This window comes from Papilio machaon, chromosome 2, assembly GCF_912999745.1.
Source record: "Papilio machaon chromosome 2, ilPapMach1.1, whole genome shotgun sequence".
Taxonomy (NCBI): Eukaryota; Metazoa; Arthropoda; class Insecta; order Lepidoptera; family Papilionidae; genus Papilio; species Papilio machaon.
In genome coordinates, this window is record NC_059987.1 from 2,835,502 (window position 1) to 2,858,511 (window position 23,010).

The 23,010-nt window shown below is 32.9% G+C and overlaps 3 protein-coding genes across 3 annotated transcripts; 2 read left to right on the forward strand and 1 right to left on the reverse strand.

Annotated features, from left to right (window-relative positions):
- Nucleotides 1–48: 48 nt before the first annotated feature.
- LOC106709290 lies at nucleotides 49–2,254 on the forward strand. Its single transcript, XM_014501059.2, has 6 exons — nucleotides 49–274; nucleotides 395–580; nucleotides 850–976; nucleotides 1,263–1,420; nucleotides 1,654–1,758; nucleotides 2,074–2,254. Exons 1-6 carry the CDS (start codon nucleotides 230–232, stop codon nucleotides 2,218–2,220), a joined length of 768 nt encoding a protein of 255 aa, XP_014356545.2. The 5' UTR covers nucleotides 49–229; the 3' UTR covers nucleotides 2,221–2,254.
- Nucleotides 2,255–2,653: 399 nt separating this feature from the next.
- LOC106709280 (leucine-rich repeat transmembrane neuronal protein 4) lies at nucleotides 2,654–4,450 on the forward strand. The gene is made up of 3 exons (XM_014501049.2): nucleotides 2,654–3,071; nucleotides 3,275–3,514; nucleotides 3,613–4,450. The coding sequence occupies exons 1-3, from the start codon at nucleotides 2,853–2,855 to the stop codon at nucleotides 4,396–4,398; spliced, it is 1,245 nt and encodes a 414-aa protein (XP_014356535.2). The 5' UTR covers nucleotides 2,654–2,852; the 3' UTR covers nucleotides 4,399–4,450.
- A 2,157-nt stretch (nucleotides 4,451–6,607) lies between these two features.
- LOC106709247 (tyrosine-protein kinase Shark) lies at nucleotides 6,608–16,293 on the reverse strand. Its single transcript, XM_045680949.1, has 14 exons — nucleotides 16,178–16,293; nucleotides 15,554–15,650; nucleotides 15,407–15,483; nucleotides 15,012–15,220; nucleotides 11,037–11,235; nucleotides 10,732–10,872; nucleotides 10,495–10,600; nucleotides 10,161–10,390; nucleotides 9,809–9,949; nucleotides 9,351–9,669; nucleotides 8,631–8,866; nucleotides 7,974–8,173; nucleotides 7,540–7,765; nucleotides 6,608–6,926 (listed from the first exon to the last, which is right to left on the reverse strand). Exons 1-14 carry the CDS (start codon nucleotides 16,211–16,213, stop codon nucleotides 6,723–6,725), a joined length of 2,421 nt encoding a protein of 806 aa, XP_045536905.1. The 5' UTR covers nucleotides 16,214–16,293; the 3' UTR covers nucleotides 6,608–6,722.
- Between the last annotated feature and the right edge of the window lie 6,717 nt (nucleotides 16,294–23,010).

A 23,010-nucleotide genomic window follows, 5' to 3' on the forward strand; every position in this document is an offset into this window, starting at 1 on the left:
AATCGAATTTTTTATAAATAAACAGTTGTCAAAAAGTTTAATAAAATTTAACAAAAATCATAATCTCGCATAAATTTTAAAACACTAGTTATAATTTCGATATAGTTCGTTTTTACTTTACAAGAAGTAAATTATATAGTATATAGCATAATCAGTATTTTAACAGCTACCTGTTAAATGTTAATGTTTTTGAAAATAAAATTAGGTTTAACCAAAGTTTAATTAAAAAATGGCTGATATAGATGACTCTGAAATACCGGAAAATGCAGGCCGTGTAAGTATAATGTACTTGTAAATTTAAAACAAATCTAATGTCGTGTTTACTTTATATAAATAAAGATATTTTTAGGTTGTATCCCGTTTGGGTTGAATCTATTCATTTTAATTTTTTTAGGTATCCAGACCTTCATTTGTCCAAGTGAAAGCAATTGTGGAATTCATGGAAAAACATCCAGACTTGGCTCACCGAAGACAGAAGGACAGTATGAGTAATGAAAGGTTTAAAAGCCTTTGGATGGAACTATCTAATATAGTTAATGATCTACAAGGTACTACAAAATCAGTAAAAGGTTGGATTAAGGTAAAATATGCATGTATTTTTATTTTTTATTAATAACTAACTTAGCTTATAACTTGCTAGGAACTGGGAGTAAATATAAAATACGAAATACCAATTTCTAATCTGTCTAGAAACTAAATGCACTGTCAGTAACTTCTTTTAGAATGAAACCTTATACAAAGCAACAAAAGATCATTATAAAAACTACAAACAGTATGTAGTACTCTTTTAAACAGCCTACTTGTAAAAATATAAATGTAACTCCTATCTATATTGGTAAATTCTTGTAGTTCTGGTCAGACAAAAGACGAAGTATAACATTGAAACAGAAGCAAATAGCTGAAGGTCGATCAACTGATCCTCTGACAGTCCTGGAGTTAAGGATTCTAGACCTTACACCTAACATTAAGCATACAAGTAAGTTACTCATGATTTATTCTACTGTATTAGGTATTGTAATACAAATTTAAACCAGTATTTGTTTTTCAATGTATAATTTAATTTTAAAATCTATTTCTTCTTCTTGCCTTACTTCCCACTATGTTTACACTTTATTTATACAGATTTGGGCTTTAGTACAGTAATTTCGATTTATTTATAGATGTGGTAATGTGGTCTAAAGCTTCATAAGCCCTCCTAAAGCACCGCCTTTTGCTTGTTTCATACATTAAATATAATCTTTAATGGTGAAATTTGTTGACAGAAAGAAAGAGTTCTGTCAAACAAGAAGCGTGTAATGGTGATGATGTCGCCATGGAAAATATATTCCGAAAAGATGAAGATGTTGGATTCCCCAGCAGTGCTAACCGGTTACTGTCTACAGATACGGACGAACGACACGTGAATGTGATGGAGAAATTAGTATGTTTAATCAGTAATTAAAATATGTGAAGTAGTAAAAACTCTGCAGCATCTTATTTCTAACCGACTTGAAAAAGTGTGGTTCTCAATTTTGTTACCTTTTTTTTCATTAATTTTTTTACTGAAAAATATGTAAAAGTTAGTAAGTAGTTAACATGGATTTAAATAGATGTAGCGAAGTAAAAAAAACATAAACTCAACTCATAGATATTAAGATGTGTATTTTATTACAGGTAGATGTTATGGACCAACAGGCTCTTGCGTTGTCCCAAATGGCTGAAGCTACTCTCAACAGTTCTAAAGCTCTGGAACAAATAGCTGAGGCATCACATAAACAGGTAACTTTTATTTTCCATCCATTTTCTAATAAAAATTCAAACACTTGTTGTTATAAGTACGTATTTTTGAAGATACATAATTATTGCCAGCTTATATGCGTTAAAAATACACTATTTATTTCTTATATACTTTTGCCATCAATTATTGGGTTGCCATTTATGTTGTGTTAATGTGCTAAAACTACTTGCCAATAGTTCCCAAATTGCTTTAAATTTTATTTTTCAGTCTTAATTAATGGTAACTAAAGGGCTGCTTAAATATCCTTCAAAGAACTGAGTGTGACAATTAATAAAATAAAAAAAAAATGTTTTTAGGCTATGGCGGTAGATAGATTGGCGGGAACATTTGAGTCGATCAATGCGTCAGTGTTCGACGTGAGGAACGCTGTTATAAGCATCGACTATACAATGAAGCGTTGCTACTCCACGCAGCACAGGCAGAACTCTAATATATTCACATAAGATTGATCAATATTAAATCATGTAAATATAATATTAACACTAAATGAGTCATTTATCTTTTTGTTACCAGTATTGAAAGATTTTAATAATGCCAACTAAATTTTTGCTTGGTTTGTAAATGTGAATTTCGGTTGTTTTCGCTGAGCTTATTAGAGCTTATTAGCTGAGCTTTGTGATGTTATATGTTTACACAGTTTTTACCTACCTCGTTTTAAAGGATAGGCTTAAAATTCGTTATAAGGAAAAAAAATTAAAACAAAATTTCTGTCCACTAAACTTCATCTTATGAAGGTTAAAATATCGTTCAGATAACCTATGACCGTTGAAACACAATGTTTTTTTTAATTTTTAGGTTACAATTTTCGTTAAAGATAAAAAAAAATTAAACATAATACTGAACTCTTTCGATAGGACCACACCTTTGCTATCCAACTAGCACGAATAAAAGTAATCTATACTTATATATATAAAAGATAATTTGCTATCTTATCTTGTATATACACTCGAAGACAGCGATTCTTACATTGCTCTATTTATGTGTGAAAGTATGCGTCAGTAAAGTTAACTTGTTATTGGAATCAACAGTAAATCATAATGCTGAGTTACTGTGAAAGCGTAGTGGCACAAGGAAAATGGGGTTGATTTTATTTATTATTATTGCGTACATTGTCGCGTGTGCGGGAGAAAATGTTTGCCCTAAGCAATGCGACTGTGACATGGAGAATGAACTGAACAGAGCGACGTGCGTGGATCAGAACATCGTGAGTGTAGGGGTGGGGGTGCCCAAACAAGTTCAAGTGTACAGCTTGAGCCATAATGTTATTAGTGAACTTGACAACTTTTGCTTCAAGGTAAGGAAACATGAGCTTTGTTCATTTTGAATATTAATTACTTTAAGTTATAAATAATGCAGAAATTTAAAGCTATTTAGGTTTATTTAGTCGCAATCAAAATGTATAATCTTTCCGCTTTAAAGTAGAAGTTTTCATTACAAAGTAGTGACAAAGATATTTAGTTCTTAAATTTCGACATTTGATTTTTACCACATTTTCAGGAACTCGGCTACACATCGATACAGATTCTAAATTTATCTTACAATCTAATATTTTGGATCGGGCTGCACGCTTTTGCAGGCCTTGACAATTTAGTTTATTTGGATCTGAGCAGCAACAGGCTCCGTTATATTCCAGCCGATCTGTTTTGGGATACACCTCAGCTGGACACGTTGGATCTATCGGGAAATGTGTTTGAAAATCTCAAAAATGAACCATTCTTAATGCATACGAATTTGCAGGTAAAATTTATATTAAAATTCAGCCGTTAATTTAAGAAAAACAAATTGCATAAAATGTTTATTAAAATGCGTCATAAACGTTTTTGTTTTCTTTTTAGATATTAAATTTGAACAACTGCCGTATAAAATCATTGCCTGATAGACTCTTCACTCGGCTGCCGAATTTAAAGAAGATAGATTTAAGCGAAAATTACATGATCTCCATAAATGTAGACGTTTTACGTCCATTGAGAAAGTTGGAGAGAATAGAACTGCGTAATGAATATTGGCAATGCAATCCCAGTTTCATAGCTGTCGAGTCGTGGATTGTGTCTCGAGGGATAACGTACACGAGACAATGTAAGAAGAAACTACCAAAAATGTCAGAAAAAATGATTTCAATTGTAACAGAAACTAAAGAACCAGTTGATATAAATCGCGTTTGGAACATAACAAAGAATAATGATACAAAACCAGCGCCAGAATCCACAACGCCTTTGACACCTTTTAAGAAATTCGACAAAGAATTCTCGGCGTTTCAAGCGTTCGTTATTGGTTTAGAAGTGGGTCTCGCTATCGGTGTGGTCGGGACTTATATATGGCTGCGACAGTTCTGCAAATGTGGCAATCTGTTTTGCTCACGTACCGACACGAGACAACAACGCAGAAGAACACGTAGACTTAACGACAGTGATATGAGAGCTAATTTGTTATGGAACAATATTTTGAATCCAAACTTGGAAACTCCACCTCAGTACCGACGTCAAGTGTCTCTACCTGAAAGGGAAGCTCCTGACAGCGGGCAGCGTGTGAGGGAAACTGCGCTACAAGTTGATGCGATTAGAGTTCAAAATCGGTCAGAGACCCCGCCCCCGCCTTACAGTGAATGTAGAATTAATACTTAGGTCTATAAATAAATGTAGTCAAGAGAAGTTTTCTGAAGGTTTCAAGGCACTTTAAATTAAAAAAAAATGATATTTGAAAACATAATTATTTATAGTAGTTTTAAAATGAATGCAACCTAGCCGTAATACTAAGTTTTTTAAGATAGAACATTTTAAAAGTTAAGCTCTTGCCATTAACTGAATTTAGAATAATGCCAAATTCAATAGATACCAAAAAAAAAGAATAGTGGCTGCAGATCAGAAACTATATGAAAACAAATTATTTTTGAAAGAGTTGTATATTTTCTATTTATGTATTAAAATATAAAATAATGACAAAGTTAAGATAAGATAAAAAAATAAATTCAACTTTAGTGTGATTGAACACTAAAGTGAATGCACTAAGTCTGGTCTTTGTTAAGTTGCCTCTTGTCTGTTGTGCTTCTATTATCTCTTCCAAGATAAAAATAATATTTTCTTTGTCAAGAATGAAAACTGTATAGATTATTATAATTATCAATAAATTAATATAAACTGTGTATGGATTAAGACGTAGTTTAATGAAAGAAAAGTTTAAGTTACCAAAAGTACTGAATTCATAAAAAAACACAGCAAGATGATAAATAAAACGAAACAAATACGATTAATTTTTACTTTATAAATATCAATATCACAATTCCATTCTACATTAAAAAAAAATATCTGTCAAAATTATATATCTTCATAATTCTAAGTCAGACTCGTATTAAATAGAATTTAATATAAATTCCTAAATAAAAAAAACAGATACAATTTAGGGTAACTAAATAAAATTTTGTACATATTTAACACAACCTAATGGCAACTGAAAATCAAATCACACTACTCTATGGCATGCCTCTGGCAACACTATTTCATATTTAATTTACATTGTGTTATAAAATTTGAAAATTAATAGAAAATATTGTTAAATCTTATTTTAGTAAAACCATTATATTATATAATTAATTAATAATAAAAATATATTAAAATTAATAACTTATATTGTAAATTGTTTTATTGAAATACATCGCTAAAAAGGAATGTATATTAAAGGTATCAAATTGTCAATAATCAACTTAATTATTTCAAATACAGGAACTTAAAAATGTTTATTTAAAACTAACGTTTTTGTTAAAACAAATGTACGTCAAAACGGAATTTTTAACTCTCTTATTCTATAAACTAATTTTTATTATATCATATCGAGGGGTGAAAGGCTATTTGTTTTAAGCAACTTATATATATATATATATATATATATATATATATATAAGTCAATATCGCAAAAAAATGTCGCTTAAAACAAATAGCCTTTCACCCCTCGATATTTACTTTTAAGTTAATAAGTCTTAAAAGTAATACATTCTTATTTATATACAACTTTATATATATATTCAGGCACATCATGGCATGCTTTATATATAAAAAATAAAAACTCGTTTCTATGAGATATTTTTACACTTGTACTGTAAAAATGCTTTAAGATATTTACCCGAAAAACCAAAAGATTACAATTTTATGGCTCACATATCTTTAACGTTATATTATTTAGGCACTAGTCATTCATAAAATTACTAATAAAGCTTTGAACTTAAATAATATACAAAAATACTTTGTAATACATTGAAATATTTGTAAAAATTATTAAATAAAATTTGAGATGACAACAGAATGTAAATAATAGTAGAGCTTTGCTACATGTTATAGTATGAATGGGTTATCTAAAAACGTATGACTATTTTTTAACATATAAATAAATGCTTTCACAATAAAATAAAAAAATGCAAGTAAAAAAAAGTTGGTTATTTTTTTTCAACTTCATTTTCAAAATTATAAATAGTGGTTCCTTTACTTTTGTCACTAAATGTAAAATCAATTTAATAATAGTGGGAAAGGCTTGGCTCCTGAAACACAGGGCTTTGCCCTAGTTCAGGTACCAAGGCTCCCACATAATTGTGTATATGAATGTTACAATAAAGCAGTTATTTATTTATAAACATTTATAACCTATAGAAGTCTAATTTGGAGTACATTAGTGAGGTGAAATATGGCCTCTGGAGGCCTTTTTTGTTCAAGTAAATTTCCTCATTATTGTCATATACATACAATGTGACACTTCAAAAATAGACTATAGCTTAGACGTCAAGTTTTTTGCTATCATAAGCTTTTTGTTTTGAGAAATTGATATATTTGTAAAAAAAAATCTACATTGATTCATTATGTATACATCAATCATACAGATCGTAGACACAACCCATTCATACATTATTGTACAAACGTAAAGGTACACGTACACTGAGCAAGCAGTGGCAGCGTGTAAGTCATCACACCGTCGCATCATCACTGTCGAGCGCAAGTTGGCTGATGTTGACGTAGTCCGGATGCTGCGAGAACACATCCACCAGTTTGCTGAATGTGGGCCGCAGGTCGGGGCTGTACGCCCAGCAGTCCAGCATCACCTGGTAGATCTCGTCCGGACAGTCCTCCGGTCTTTCCAAACGTTGACCACTTTCCACAACTTGTATTGCCTACAAAAAAATACACGATTTAGATCATTAAGGGTTTGGTTTTTATCAAGTTTGTTACAGCCATGCCTCAAAGGTTTTACATAACAAAAAAATCGAAAAATTATTATTGCTAAACCGACCACTACAGATAAACTCTTACAAGCAACATGGTCAATATTTTTTTTATAAGAGGGCAAACGAGCAGCGGGAACACCAAGGTGTTCATCGACACCCATGGACATCTGCAATACCAGAGGAATCGCAGATGCGATGCCGGCCTTTATGGTGATACGCTCGCTTCTTGAAGGACCGTAAGTCGTAGCGGTTTGGAAATACCGCCGAGAACAGTTCATTCCACAACGCGGCGGTACGCTGTAGAAAGCTACGCGAAAATCGCACGGTTGTACAATTTACAATACAGTCAAAATCTGTTATAACGACATCGAAGGGACTACTCATATTGAGTCGTAAAAACCGATAGTTGTAACAACCGGTGACAGGTATTAATAGGAAAGATATGTATATAACATTCAGCCAGGACCTTTGATTTTGGTCAATTTAACCGGTATGTTGTTCTAAACGATGTCGCCATAAACGGTTTTGACTGTATTATATAAAGAAAGTGGAAGCTGACCTCGATGCCGCGCATGTCACCGTAGGGCTGCTTGCCGTATGAGAACATCTCCCACAGTGTGACGCCGTAGCTCCAGACGTCGCTGGCGTGACTGAAGGTGCCATAGTTGTATGCCTCAGGCGCGTACCACTTGATGGGCCACTTGCCACCGCGACTCGCGCGGTAGTACGAACTGTCCGACGACAGCGCGCGCGACAGACCAAAATCACTGATCTTTGCTTGATGTCTACAATAAATACATACAAATTAATATTTTATATGGGAAACAATGCATTCCGAACAAACAATTTAATAAATTCAACCCAAGAAGTGGTTTCCTCAAATATGTTTAGATATCTTGGCGGGTCTTATCTTCCGTACAAATTTGTAGGTGGTTCTGCCAAGATATTTGAAATAAACTAAAGATATTTTTTTTAACAAAAATAAAAAGTAACCTAGTTGCAAGCAGTATATTCCTGGCGGCGAGGTCGCGGTGCACGAAGCGGCGACGCTCGAGGTACCGCATGCCGGCGGCCACCTGACACGCCCACAGGCGCAGCTCGTAGCCAGGAGACGCGCGCTCCGGCTGACGCAGCAAGTACTGCAGCAGCGACCCCAGCGGTACCAGCTCCTGCACCATCGCCAGCGGCGGACCCTGCAACAAATTAAAATTATACAACTAAAATTACATGGAAGGCTAGCAAAAAAAAAAGATTTTCAACATCATACTCATAAGTATTTTTTATTATTAACTAGCTTTTACCCGCGACTCCGTCCGCGCGGAATAAAGAAATGCATACAAGATAAAAAAGTTCCTATGTCCATCTCCTAGTTCTAAGCTACCTCCCCATCAATTTTCAGCTAAATCAGTTCGACCGATCTTGAGTTATAAATAGTGTAACTAACACGACTTTCTTTTATATATATAGATTAAAAAAGGCCGTCATTTCATGTATCATAATAGGTTAGGTAACAATAGTCTAAATCTCATCCGTCCCTCTCATAATTTCATCAGTCCAACGACATATGTTTCTGTTTTAGTTTAAACTTCCCAAAAAAACTGTAAATTGTTTGCGTTTTCAAATACTATAAAAAAAAAATGTTCCACTAACCAATGAGACACCAATCAGCCTGACAATACATTTATGTCGCAACGACATCATGAGCCTGGCCTCGGCGAGGAACTCGTGCCTGTTGGTGGCGGCGTGCACAGCGTGCAGCGTCTTCACTGCGACAGGCTGGGCGTGCCCCGGCTGGGAGGTGGGGCAGTAAGTGGCGCGCACCACTGACCCAAACTCACCCTCCCCCAACGTCGCCCCCAGCGTCAACTCGCTCATTGGAATAAATTCTATAGATAATTAAATTATTTGTGTTACTGAAATACACTACGAAACCTTCATCTTAGTTTACTTCAGATAGTTGAATGAATATTAAACATTTTCAATATGGGTTTTTGTATAGAAATCTATAAATTTTAAGACTAAAAAACCATGGAGTAGTATGACAATTAAAAATTAATGATGAGCTTTATACTGTGCAGAAGTTATGGCTTTAAGTTTACCCTTTTAGTATGGTAGAGTACAAACTATTACTATACTACCATCGTTATAAGTAGAAATATATTATACTAGCTTTTACCCGCGACTACGTCCGCGCGGAATAAAAAAATGCACACAAGATAAAAAAGTTCCTATGTCCGTCTCCTAGTTCTAAGCTATCCCATCAATCAATTTTTAGCTAAATCAGTTCGACCGATCTTGAGTTATAAATAGTGTAACTAACACGACTTTCTTTTATATATATATATATAGATATATGTATTGGTAAATTACCTTGCAGTGTAGATAGCTGGCCATCAGAATTGACAGATATTTCATTGTAATTTTCAACTAGTGATGCTACAACACTATTATTGACAGGTACTTTGTACGTCTCGTTATCTTGTACATCATCATTGTTATTGATGGAGTCATTGCTGAAGTCCGAGCAGAAGGAGAGGTTCCTCGTGAGCAGATCAAAGGCGTTGTTATTAGAGATTGGTGGTACGGGCGAAGGTTGCGTGTCTCCCAAGATGTCCCGCTTTACTAATGATAAAGTTTGATTCATCGCTGCTCGTGTCGGTGATTTCTTCGTACGAGGCATTGTTGAAAACTGAAATTATTTTAAAACACATATAAATGAGGTAATTTCTATAGTCCGTTCCAATAAACTTTAAAAACATTTGAATTCCTTTAGACTTAAGATGTGTTCTTATTTTATTTTTTTTTGGTTAATTTTACGAGGTATTTACCTCAGGCAATGGCGGCTTGGGTTTGGGTGGGACGGGGATGAGGAGGCGCGTGGGAAGACCGTCGGGCACACGGCCGTAGTGCTCCACCAGCCGCTCCAGCGACTCCAGGTACGGTCCGTCGTCTATGTACAGCCATTGACCCTGCAATAGAGGCTTCAATGTACAAAACAATATTTTGTCAAATCTTCTAAACTTAGCTCGAACATCAAAAATAAAATTGAAATAACTTTTTTTCTATGCGCTTTCGAAAATTTAACAAGGAAGATTTTTAAATCCATTTATAATTTTAATAGATTACACTTAATTTACTTTAAAATATGTTTTTAAATGTAGGAAAAACTAAATATATTACCTCTTTCCTAATAATAAAGTTATAAGGTGCGTTTTCACTGAGCATAGTGAGTACGTATGCGTTGGCGTGACGCTCGCTGTAGCGCACGAGGAAGGCGCCATCTGCCGCGCGCTCCACCAACCCCTGCTGCTTGCAGAACGCCTCCAGCGTCTTCACCGCCTCCTCTCTGTTCAGGGTGCCGTGGTACCACTGACTTTTACTTGTCTTTGGAGGATCTGGTGTATGGTTTTCTAAAAGAAAATAGTTTTTGGTTGTATAATTTTACAAAATACAAAATTAATTAAGACACATTACTATTGAGTATTTTTTTTTTGACAAATAACGCATTACTTACTTAGTAACTGATAACACTCTGTATGTCCATAATGTTTGGCGAGATCTGCGGGCGTGTCCTGAGCTATTGTCCTAGGACGCGAAGGCGCGTTTAGTTTTAAAAGGACCTAAAATATTAATTTATTATGTATACTTTGGATTGTAATAGTGATTGTATGTACTCAATACATTTAGATATTGTGAAATATGACTCTTTACTTCTCTAAATATGTATATAAAAATCACTTATGTAACATACCTTTACACATTCAATATGTCCCTTTTGTGCGGCATCGTGTAGAGGGACCTTGCCGGTGGGCGCGTGCCGCATCTGATAGTTGGCATTGCCCTTTGTGATCAGCAACTCCGTTGTACTTGGCAAGTTATTCTGACATGTGTACTGGCAACATAATTACATGTCATAATAAAAAAAATAGTTTTTAACACATTAAAATTAAAATTTTCTCAAAATAAAAAAATTATGTTCATTATACATAGACAAGAGTTGAAAATAAGCAGTTCTCATACATTTTTTTTTAAATTTTAAATAACTCAATATCTTACATGCAAAGGCGTGTATCCGAACGAGTCCCGAACGTTGACAGTGGCGCCGCTTTCTATAAGTTTAGCGAGTATGTCATCGCGTCCGGCGCGCGCGGCTATGTGCACGGCCGTCTGCCCGTCCTGGTTCTTGGCGTCACGACTGCGATACCCGCACGCTAACAGCTGAGACACGATGTTAAATTCACCAGCCTCCGTCGCCCTGAAAAAAAAATTACTGTTTATTTGTTCTCAATGTCATTAAAAAGATGTAAAAAAAGCAAGTAAAAACAAATGATACTAGTTTTTAGGGGAGGAAAGGGAAAAACAGAACCCTTACATCACTTTGTTTAAAGAGGTTTTTGGGAATGTAATTTTATCAAATTCAACTCTACAAGACACCTTGTCTTATATACTCCCCAATTGCAACACATTTATATATTGATAAATATATGTACAACAAATATTTAAATGATTTTTAAATATGCAGATAACCATGTTTAATCTCAATAATTAAACAGTAGTCAAATGTCTGGCAAAGGCTACTTAACATTCCATTCATAATGAGATGTTCAAACAAAAATAACGTAATTGAGAAGCGACCGTGTGATTGCTGTGAATCATTTAACATAAACAATGATTCACAATTGTCAAACACAGATGTATCTGGTTGAATTGTAGTTAAGATTTTCTTCACCCCACCATCAAAACATTCCCAGCGTATGACTAATGTTATTTGTACAACATTTTAATCAGGTATATTGTTTAATTAATTTTAATGTAGTCTAAATTATGATTCAATGTTTACATAATAACAAATTCCACCACATGTGCAACTACTACTTTGAAGAAGTATTTAATTATTGGAGAAGTAGGGCCAGATAAAGAACAACAACTATTTAACCCTTATCGGAATTTATAATTTTGTGTCTTGAATCTCATTAAAATTTCACGCCTCATACTTACATTAAATATCTAATTGAGATCAAAACAGATTGATAAGCATCTAAAATTTATTGATAATTAAAATCTCTAAAAGCTATTGTGTTAATTATAAAAGCTGACTATGTTATTGTAAGTTGGAGTTAACTTAATATTCATTACAATGTTATTCTTGGTATTTTTTTTTCTGTATGCAGCTGACTTTATCATTTATGAATGTTGTATGTGAGTTGAACATACAGTGGAAATATATTGAGTACTACATAAGCAGGAAATCACCAATAAACTTGTCAGTGTTTATATCACATTCATATAAACTGCAGTGCATGTAAAAATCAAGGGCAATAACCTGTATGTTGGTAGCAACTCAACTCAATACACTTTTTTTTAATGTCGCATGTTTTTATTTCTTACCAGTCTGTTTTGTGTCCATATTTGGATGAGAAATTATTTTTAAGACCTCTTTTGTTAATACTATATTTGCCAATGTAATAAATAACAATATCAAGGACCTTTTTTACTCTTTAGTTGGTACATTGTAAACTTTAATATATTAATAACTAGCGACTCCATTCATGCGGAATTAAAAAAGAACTTAATAAGTATATTATGTGTTCTTTCGGATTATGTTATACATCTGTGTTGAATCTCATAGAGCCAGCCATCTCAGCAAACCATAGAGCCGTTCCGGAGATACATTCAAACAAACATCCATCCATCTAAACTTTCACATGTATAATTTTAGTAAGAACTCCTAGTTTTCATTAATAAACAGTTGAAAATATATTACATGACTACCTGTTAAAAAGAGTTAGTTAAGTGGGATGTTTTAATAAAGGACATCCTGTAAGGCCTTTTGTTAAATAGAATGGTCATATCATATCATTGAGTGAAAAATATTACAATATCTTGTTATAGGTCATATAGAAACAAATGTAAGACAATGCTCTTAAACTTCAGAAAGAATCAATGAAAATCAATTGTTCAATATGCGATAATCTTCAACAGGCACATTTATAAATCAGAGTCACTTTGTATAAGGATAAGTGAAGGAAAATTAAGGACAATTCATATGACACTTGTCTTAATAGAACTTCCTTCTTCAGTCAATATAACCTCTATTAGCAAATGCTTTTACATGATTGTAATATCAGAGGTTAAGCACTTGACTTGTAATGCACAGGTCCTCGGTTTGAATACCGCCATGTACCAATGTGTATTTCGACTTTCTATTCACAAATGTACATTTATCTGTGATTTTGATGTACTTATAATTATTATATTTAGAATAAGTTCAAATTATTGTTTTCTTTATAACACTAAATCAGTCTGTGTCTATATACTTTCTTCTCTTGACATTTACTAGACTGTTTTTTTGCCACTTTAAATTATACCTTTTGGGTTTTCTTTTTTAATTACTATTTTACTTTTGACATGAAAATGCAACCAAATATACTGAATTTCAAACTTAGATTTATTTTTAATCCCAACATAGTATACAAGTGTATTAATTCAGAATATAATAAGCAGAAATACATAAGAGCACTTGTTTTATGTGTAAATCACATAGAGTAATGTAAGATACAAAAAAATAACATTTTGTTTTAGTTAAAAGTCTAAATAATTCAACAATCTTAGTATTTGTGGGTTCAGTGGAAGGGTGCTTTTTTACTCTCAACTAAGGGGGCGTCCATAAATTACGTGAGGTGTTTAAGGGGGGGAGGGGGTCGCGTCAAATCTCATCTAATCTTACGTTGGAGGGAGGGGGGGTCTCTGCAAATATCACGCAATTTTTTTTCTGATTGAAACAAAAAAAAATTATACTATTTTGGTCCATTTAATCCAGATTGTACATGCATAAGATTTAATCTTAAGCGTAATCGTAATACGATAAAGATCATTCACAATTCGTTCAATAGAAAATAATTTCATTCATACTTCGACGTTATACATTTACTTACTGTCAAACCACCATATTTGTTTTATACACTGAGAGAAAATTTTATTTAACAGTAATAAAAAAGTTTATTTGGACTTGAAAAGAAAACTTAGTTAATAGTAATAAAATTATATTCCATGTGAATAAAATTTTATTAGTATTTAATAAAATTTTCTTAAATACTAATATGTGTTTTTAATACGAATATTAAGTCATTAAAACAAATAATTTCAAAGAAAAAAATTAATATTCATCAATTATTTATAATATATTCAAATATATTTTCACAGTAAAATCTTTTAATAAATAAATAGTATAAAGATGTTGAATGAATTACTTTGTGCAAGTGCCAATGGCTTAGAGTGGCTAGATCAGAACGAAGTTGAAGGATCAGATGATTTTACTGAAAATCATATGGACATGTTGGTTCCAATAGTCTCTCTTGAGACCGCGCATGATTCTCCATGGACTGAATTAGAGTAGATACTCTTTTTTAATCTAAGTAGTTACGATTTAAATATTCTATTGTTACATTTTTATTACACTTATAATTAAACTCTCAGCAACATTGATTACTAGTCTTAACTAGTCGTAAATAAAAGCACGAAGCAAATTTGTTTTTTTCTTTTTACAATGACAATCCAACGCGTTTACGTAAGAAACTCACATTTTGAAAAATCTCACGTGAGATTGGGAGATGGGGGAGGGGGTTGAATAAAATCTCACGACATCTCACCGGGGGGGGAGGGAGGGGCAGAAAATTAAAAAAAACACCTCACGTAATTTATGGACGCCCCCTAACTGAGGATTTCAACTTAACAAGGTCCAAGTTATGATATAGTAAGTCCAAGTATAGATTTCGCTGAAATATAATTCTAATTGGAATCTAATTTATTTTAAATTTACCAAAGATATATAACATACTAGCTTTTACCCGCATCTCCGTCCGCGCGGAATGAAAAATAGAAAACGGGGTAAAAATTATCCTATGTCCGTTTCCTGGTTCTAAGCTACCTGCCCACCAATTTTCAGTCAAATCTATTCAGCCGTTCTTGAGTTATAAATAGTGTAACTAACACGACTTTCTTATATATATATATAGATTAGAGATAACTTACCGATGTAATAAGTTTGTAGTTCCTTGTGTCCTAGATTCATGTGGTGGAGGTTGTCCTTTGCATACCACAGACAAGCGAGTAACAAGGCCATTAGAGTCTCCACGGTAATGCTGGATCAACGTATCCAATCCATGCACTGTTGTATGTTCTTCTATGGAGAAAAACGCATCTTCCCCATGTCTCCGTATTTGATAGTGTACCACTTCTCCCTGAATAAAAGTTACTTGTACAATGGTATGATAACTATAGTGAACCCAAATGTATTTTAGATTGAGTTTTACAACAGATTAATTTAATAATGGACACACAATTAAATTAAAATTGTACAAAAAGTAGAGAAAGAATGTCATTACTAGAAGTAAAAGAGGTTATAAAACTATGAAAAATATTTTTACCTGATGCAAAACAGAAAGTACATAGTCTCCAGGTGATGTATTACTTTCACGAACTAAGAAAACACCATCTTCACCCTCTGTATCAAAACATAAAGTTTTAAAAAGTCAACTTAGTATATATATTCAATTAATTTAATAATTATGTACCTTCTTTTAATAGTATCTCCGCATTTTCTCGCGATATTTTCCCATGAAACCAGTTTACATTATCTTCTCTGTTCATCCTCAACAAAAAAGAATTAGTCTGAAAGTTGAAAGAAACCTGCTTTGTAAGTGTCACACATCAAAACTTTTTGAACAGTTTGCACAATGTGAGTTACTGAACGAATAAATAATTCACAGTTAGTTTAAATCAGTTTATGTCAATTCCTTTGATACCGCTCATTTGTATTTTAGTTTCAAACAAACAATTTACAAACAAAACATTTTATAGTTATACTTTGATACGTATCGTAATGTAAAGAAAATTTATTCGTCCTATTTCTTTCTAACCAATGATAATAGACAAATGATTAACCGAATTATCTAAATAAAAGAACACAAAAAGGCATCCTTGTTTTCATTACGTATGTTTTATGGTGACAGAAAGAGATAGGTGCTATTTGAGTACCATTTCCATTTACTTGGGTTATATGCTGTAAACGTCAGATAACTTTAGTCAATTAACAAACTTTTTTAAGTTTAAAATGATTAGAAATTTATTTTTATCAACCTATGGCTTTCTAGAAAAGATTTATTTATTTAATTTGTAGATAATAATTACTGACTCACCTTCAGTAGTATGAATGACGTCATGGTTGTTATCATTATATCCAACTTTAGAAGCACAAAAATATTTACAATTGGCGAATTTAATATTCCTTTAAAAAGGATTTTTGTTTACATATATTTTTAAATTTGCACATCTTAAATTAAATTACAATTTATATTTTAGCACGACCTATTTTAGTTATATATTTTTAAAATATTCGCAGAAACGAAGTGCGTCTAGCTAGCAGCCGGCAGACAGGCGTGAGGCGCGGTATCCCCGACTCTGCCTTCCAACGAATGACTCATAGCAAGGTCAATTCCGAGAAATGAATCACCAGTGTACTCAGTACAGCAATGCCATAAGTAGTACGCATTCCCTCACAACACAACTTTGCGTCGTTCTTTTAATTCGTGTATAGTAAATACACACACAATTATATGCTGAAATTACTGCAATGAATATTTCATGCTCGCAAAATAGCTTTCAATAATTATCAACGAATTATTCATACTTAAAAACACGCATTTGTTTTATTAATTACATGGAAAAAATAAAATAGCTACAAGCAAGAATTACAACTAAAGCAAGTTACAAAACACAAAATCTATTTTACACATTTACTATTTAGTATCTATCTAGACATCTATTTAGACAACCTCATGTTGCTCTATACATATTTATAGAGCAACATGAGGTTGTCTAAATAGATGTCACTGCTTGTTGGAGTGAATCTTAATTTTGCAAAGATGTATACTGACACTAAAATCCATTTATATAATACTAGCGACCCGCCCCGGCTTCGCACGGGTGCAATGCAAAATATACCTACTACAGAATAAATGCACAATTTATTTAAGGTACTTAAATGGATAAGGATTAATGCTGTATTGTTTAAAATCACTTCGTAAAAGAATAAAAATGGTTATGCTGGGTTATCCCTAAGAGATAGATATATACCATCGCGGACTTTTTTGTTGAACTTTTTAAGGTGAACAATACTGTAGTACATTATTTTGATCTATCTCGTAGGGTTCAGCCAGCGTTTGCAATATAAGCGCAAAAAAACGTGCTTATTTACGACATCACATTAGAAAACTTTAAATTTATCAGTGTTTCTCTACTATATTATGCATTTATTATACATACAAACCTTCCTTAAGAATCACTCTATCTATTAAAAAAAACCGCGTCAAAATCCGTTGCGTAGTTTTAAAGATCTAAGCATACATACGGACATACAGCGAAAGCGACTTTGTTTTATACTATGTATTGATGATGATACAACATTAATATTTAAACATATTTAAATGACATTATCTAGTCAAATAGTACTATACGCATCACCTCCGTAACTTCTAGGAAAATAAGGGTAAAGTTGTTTAAGGACAACTATAAGGATATCCTTCGTATCCTTCTGTTTTGTGCGATCTTCGTAAGGTCGAAGAAGATCGAATCGTGATAGTTATTTTTTGTATCTGCAAATCGACATTCGTAACATTTTTATGAAGCAAACTTAAGCGCGGCTATTTCCTATCACCCACCCAAAGGTTATGAATATACATAGATATTGATAAGAAGAATGGAAAGAAAAAATAAAGAAGTAATAGGCACGAAGAAAGGAGTACTCTTTCCTTAGTCCCTGTTTGCCCTTTTCTAATTAGGAAAGGATTAAAAGGGTGAGATGTGTTGGAAAGGACAATTAGTCTTTCTCTTTCTTCTGTTCAACAAAAGAAGTTACCTAATGTGCAGATTTTGAATTTCATTGGCAGCGGTTACATCGCTATACTAGAAATTATCAGATATCTTGTAGCGCTCCTTTTCACATTAGGTATGTTCATAAAATAGATAATTTATCATCTAATTTATGTGACTTCGTAAACGTACCTACTAGTAAATAAATCTGACTTCTTACTAATATTATAGGTATAAATGCTAAAGTTTAGATGGATGGATGTTTGTTTGAAGGTATCTCCGAAGAGGTTCAACAGATTTTGATGAAATTTGGCACAGATGTAGAACATAGTCTGGAAGAACATGTAGGCTACTTAATAAGTTTTTGTTCTAATGCCGCGCGGACGGAGTCGCGGGCGACAGCTAGACTATAATAAACGCCGGTAGAGTTGTGACATTTGTTTTCTTTTAAGTTATTTATGGTGTTGCAACGTCGCTCGGTTCGATTAAGTTTAGAAAGTATTTGCTATAGCTAAGTGTACATTTAGTGATTGCACAAACCAGTCTGAGCTAGAGGCATGTTTACCTCACGAATGTAATGTTTATTTACTTTCATTTGGCAATGTAACCTCACTACTAACTGCGAAGAAGAACGAATAAATTACGACATGGAATGCTATTCGGTTACAACTATTGCTGCAGAGTTTATAGGTTAATAGATAAGACAATCGTAATAACGCGCAAAGTTTTGTAAATAAATGTTTATCCAAGATTGTCGAGTACATAACACATTTTAATAATCTATATTTACATCGCTCTTGTTGCAACAAACAGCAATTTAATATATATTATATATTGAATGTACCAGGAAATTTCTCATTTCTTTGATATATTTTAATTTAATTCCGTATATTTATTTCCGTTTCTGGTTCTTAATATACAAATGTGTCAATGTTTTTATCATACGGTCATGTATATATCCTTAAAATAATAAGCGGTGATTACAGTTCACGAGTCAATTGCGCGCTGCCTTAAGTCTGTGAATTTTTAAATCCGAAATAAACAAAGACACATAACATGTATTAAAAAAATAAAGTAACAACGAAGAAGTAAATAATCTTTGTATTTAAATATTTTTTATTTAATGTAAACCTAAGTGTTCTTCAAGTTTTTTTTTTTCATTATAGTTCGCATAACGGCGAGCTATATTAAATTTTATACGTTGTTTCTTTTGTATCTATACAATATGTCGTACCAAAAAAGGTGCGAAATGTATGTTGTGTGCGTGTATGATTATTTACAACGTATGTATTTATTTCTCGATGAAAAGCGGCCCGGCCACTTCGCAGTATGTAGAGCTTGCAGTTGCCCGCGCGTAGTAATTATGTTATTCACAATTTTCTCGGACTACAACTTTGACTTTGACCGTAATTTCAAAACTCTGAAAACAATCTTATTTTGTCACAGTAATTAAAGGGTTAGAGGGTTTAGCGAATCTTTTGTTTACAAGAAAAGGAAACTCTAACATCTCGTTAGCATAAGTAGGTACGAGTACTATACTTTGCGACAACTTACTAACTAATATTATAACAATATTTTCTTTCACTGTTGAAGCTACACTGCACAGGCACAGGCTATATTTATTACTAGATTTTTTAAGTCAGCGCGGACGGAGTCACGGACAACTGCAAGTATATAATAAAGCAGCACTGTCTAGGATTACTCTATGACGTATAATAATCAGAGCTGGGCATTAACTCGTTAATCCGTTAATCGTCAATTAACGAAGTTAACATTTTGCTTAACGGATTAACTTTTAAGTTAACTTCAAAAACTGTTAACGCTTTTGTTAACTTCCGTTAAACTCAACTTCCGTTAATAAAAGTCCGTTAATCGTTAAATTAGAAACTTGGAGACGTGCTGTCATTTTGTTTAAATTACGTGCCACGCCACGCTCGTAAGTTCAACTATGTTGGGCGACTGTCGGCGACTCGAATGGTGAACCAACGAGTTGATAATTGATATATGTGAAGTTCGCGTGCAAGTGTGATGCATCAGAGCATCCGGGAAAGATGTGACCAACAGGACCAAAACAAAAGAAGGTTCGAAATAGTATATTTCATTACGAGTATATAAAAGCACGAGTATGTAATAGCCCACATTCCGAACGCTCTTCGCCCCTGCAATACGCCACTTTTTGAGCAACTGTATTAAAACACTTTTTACTCGTGCTTTTTCTTTAGTTTTTCCAAACTCGTGCCTTCTCTTTCCCAACTGTAAAAATCATGTCTATTAAAATCTATTAAAAAAAGAAAAAACCAACCACGAAGTTTTTACAAAAAAAAATCATTGAAGTTTTTATGATTCATGCAAATATTTCTAAAAAGAAGCTCCTAATTTGTTACAATATCAGATTTAATGATTTGATTCAATGAATTAGGTTAGGTTTCATTTTATTTTTTTGCTGTTTGGGCATAGTTCCCTTTGCCTACCCAGAATGGGTGAAGAAAACAAAAAAATCTTTGTTTGTATTCTTTTACGGTTGGCGCCATTTTTCAAACATTTTAGTTAGTTGAGTTTATTGTGTTTTTATTATTCTATTAAATTGCTTAATTTTTTCGCAACCGTATTAAAATAGTTGTTTAGTACACGTGCGGAACTGTCATTACAACTGGTTCTTACTGTCAACCCTCACCTTCGGCTGCGCCTCGGCTCGGGTAGACATTTGTCGGAACTCTTTGCAATGACAGGCTTTCCGCACTCGTAATGAAATATACTATAATGCATTCATACTTGTCTCTAATACTAATATGTTATAGAATGTACAGTCAAATTACTATTTTAAATAAGTGTCACCACAATAAGTGCGAAATTAGTATGTATAATTTTGGTATGGTTAACTGTTAACGATTAACTTTAACTTGCGTAAAATTTTCGAGAATTTAACGCTTTAACGATTAACGAAGTTAATTTTTTAATTAACGAATTAACGATTAACGAAGTTAACTTTTCGATTAACTGTGCCCACCTGTTATAATAATACTACGAGGTAGGAAGCAATCAATGTTTCGTATTTTTCAATTCTAACTAACTTGAATTATGAATCAATTCATAACGATTACACATAAATATCATACCAAATTATTGATTACAAATGTTCTGCTCTACTCTACTAATAGTTACAAGTTAAATACATACATATTTAAACCCAAATCGTTTATATACTTCTTCAATCTTTGCTTCCTTTCTTCTTCAAACTTTATAAGTTTATATTTCTTACGTAATGTTGATCAAAATTTAATGTCCCGAATTTCATATTGTCATGATGGTGATCTTAGGGCAAGGCAGCCAGGAGCCGCCGCGTCGCCGTCGCCGAATGACTCACTCCGCTTTCTACCAGCTACCAGCACCGGTCGATGACACCCAGCCCACTTCGCTATAAACCACGCACCTATTTATATATACACTTATACTCTATTAATAAATTATACGACATTCATCTATCAGGACAATAGAGAAATGGAAAAGACTTGATAGACTTCGTTTCTAGAATATCTTATTGTTTTATTCCACAATAACCTTTATTAAATTATAATTAGTGGAAGAACAGTATAGACTGCAGAATGTCTGATATCTTAAGGGTATTTTACAGTTTGTGTTGACTAATCATTTGATCTTATCTTTGACCAGAGACTACTTAAAATGGGGATACATGTCATTCCTATTCCTATCCTGTCTATTCCTAGATATCGGTTATTAAGCTTTCATTAATCTTAATGCTTATGTCAAATCAGTTAATTAAATAAATTAGACTTCTTTTACGTTTTACGAAGTTAATTGTGAATAATTGCATGAAGAATTTTTTGTCTTAAAAATTTTGTTTTCGAATGATCAACTATATGCGGTACGTATTGGTTAAAATAAAATAAATGCAATTATCAATCCTTGAACGTTCGATCAACGAGAGAACCTTCCGATCGACCTCAAGTCGCGTGAAGTGACCAAAACAAATAAAAACAAGGAGACCCGGGTCCGGCCAGATTGCACAAAAACCAAACAGTAGTGCGGATGAGGTAATCGTTTTCATTCCATCAATGAAAAAACACATCTTCTAAAAAAAGCTTTTGCCCAAACGATAACTGTACATATGCGATTGTGAATCAACACATTCGATATTCAACCTTAATATTTTGTTTCTCAAAGTTCATTTTTACTTGAAGTTCTAATTGAATAATTCTAAGACGCATTTGATAAATTTACCAGATACAAATAATGAGTCACACCGTTACTAATGCAGACCACAAAGCGTGAACGGTTACATACTTTGGACATTTTAATAGATACCTAAAATTGTAATTGCTTTAGCAGCTGCAACCGAGTTATTGCGTGATCTTGAAAGAGATCGCTGAAAAGAGTTTCTGAATATAAATAATTAAAAGTAGGTAATTAACGTCTGATGTCTAATCCTAGCGTACTTATTTATCAAAATACCGGTAATGACTTCTCCATCCGAGTAACTGTATCAAGTTCCGTTCCGAACAGTTTGTATATTGTGTGATATTTCTTGTTTTTGCTACTTAACTGTATTTTTGTGCCTGCCAAATATTTCTTGTTGATAAATTACCTGTATGTTTGATAAAAAATGTAAGTATAAAAATTAGTGGGTTATAGTTGATATACTAACCCAACCTGTGAAAAATAATTAGCAACTAAATGCATTGCTGTATTATTGCTAAGTTCATTTCTTTCAAGAAACAAATAACAGTTTCGAGTTAATTTAAACAGTAGTTTGAACCAACAAGAAAAAATTATTGTTTAATTACAAATTTTTCAATTGATTACGTTACGTTAAATTGATTATTTTATTAAAAGGATAACGCCGATTCGTCAATTGTCATGATTATAAGACTGATTCAAAAATAATAAAACATGATATAGTAAACATGGCATATTTATTATTTCGTATAAAAATCCACCGCCTATACTACATGTTTTGACAGATTATATAAAAGTAGAAAAAAGATCTTACATCTATGTAAACATAGTTTTATTTAATTACAATGATATACGTAACGGAGTATATAAGTTTATTATGACAATACTTTGGACGTTATTGAGTCAAATTACAAAACAATTAAAATATGCTAAATTGAAGTATAACTTCCTATTTGCTCTTAATTTT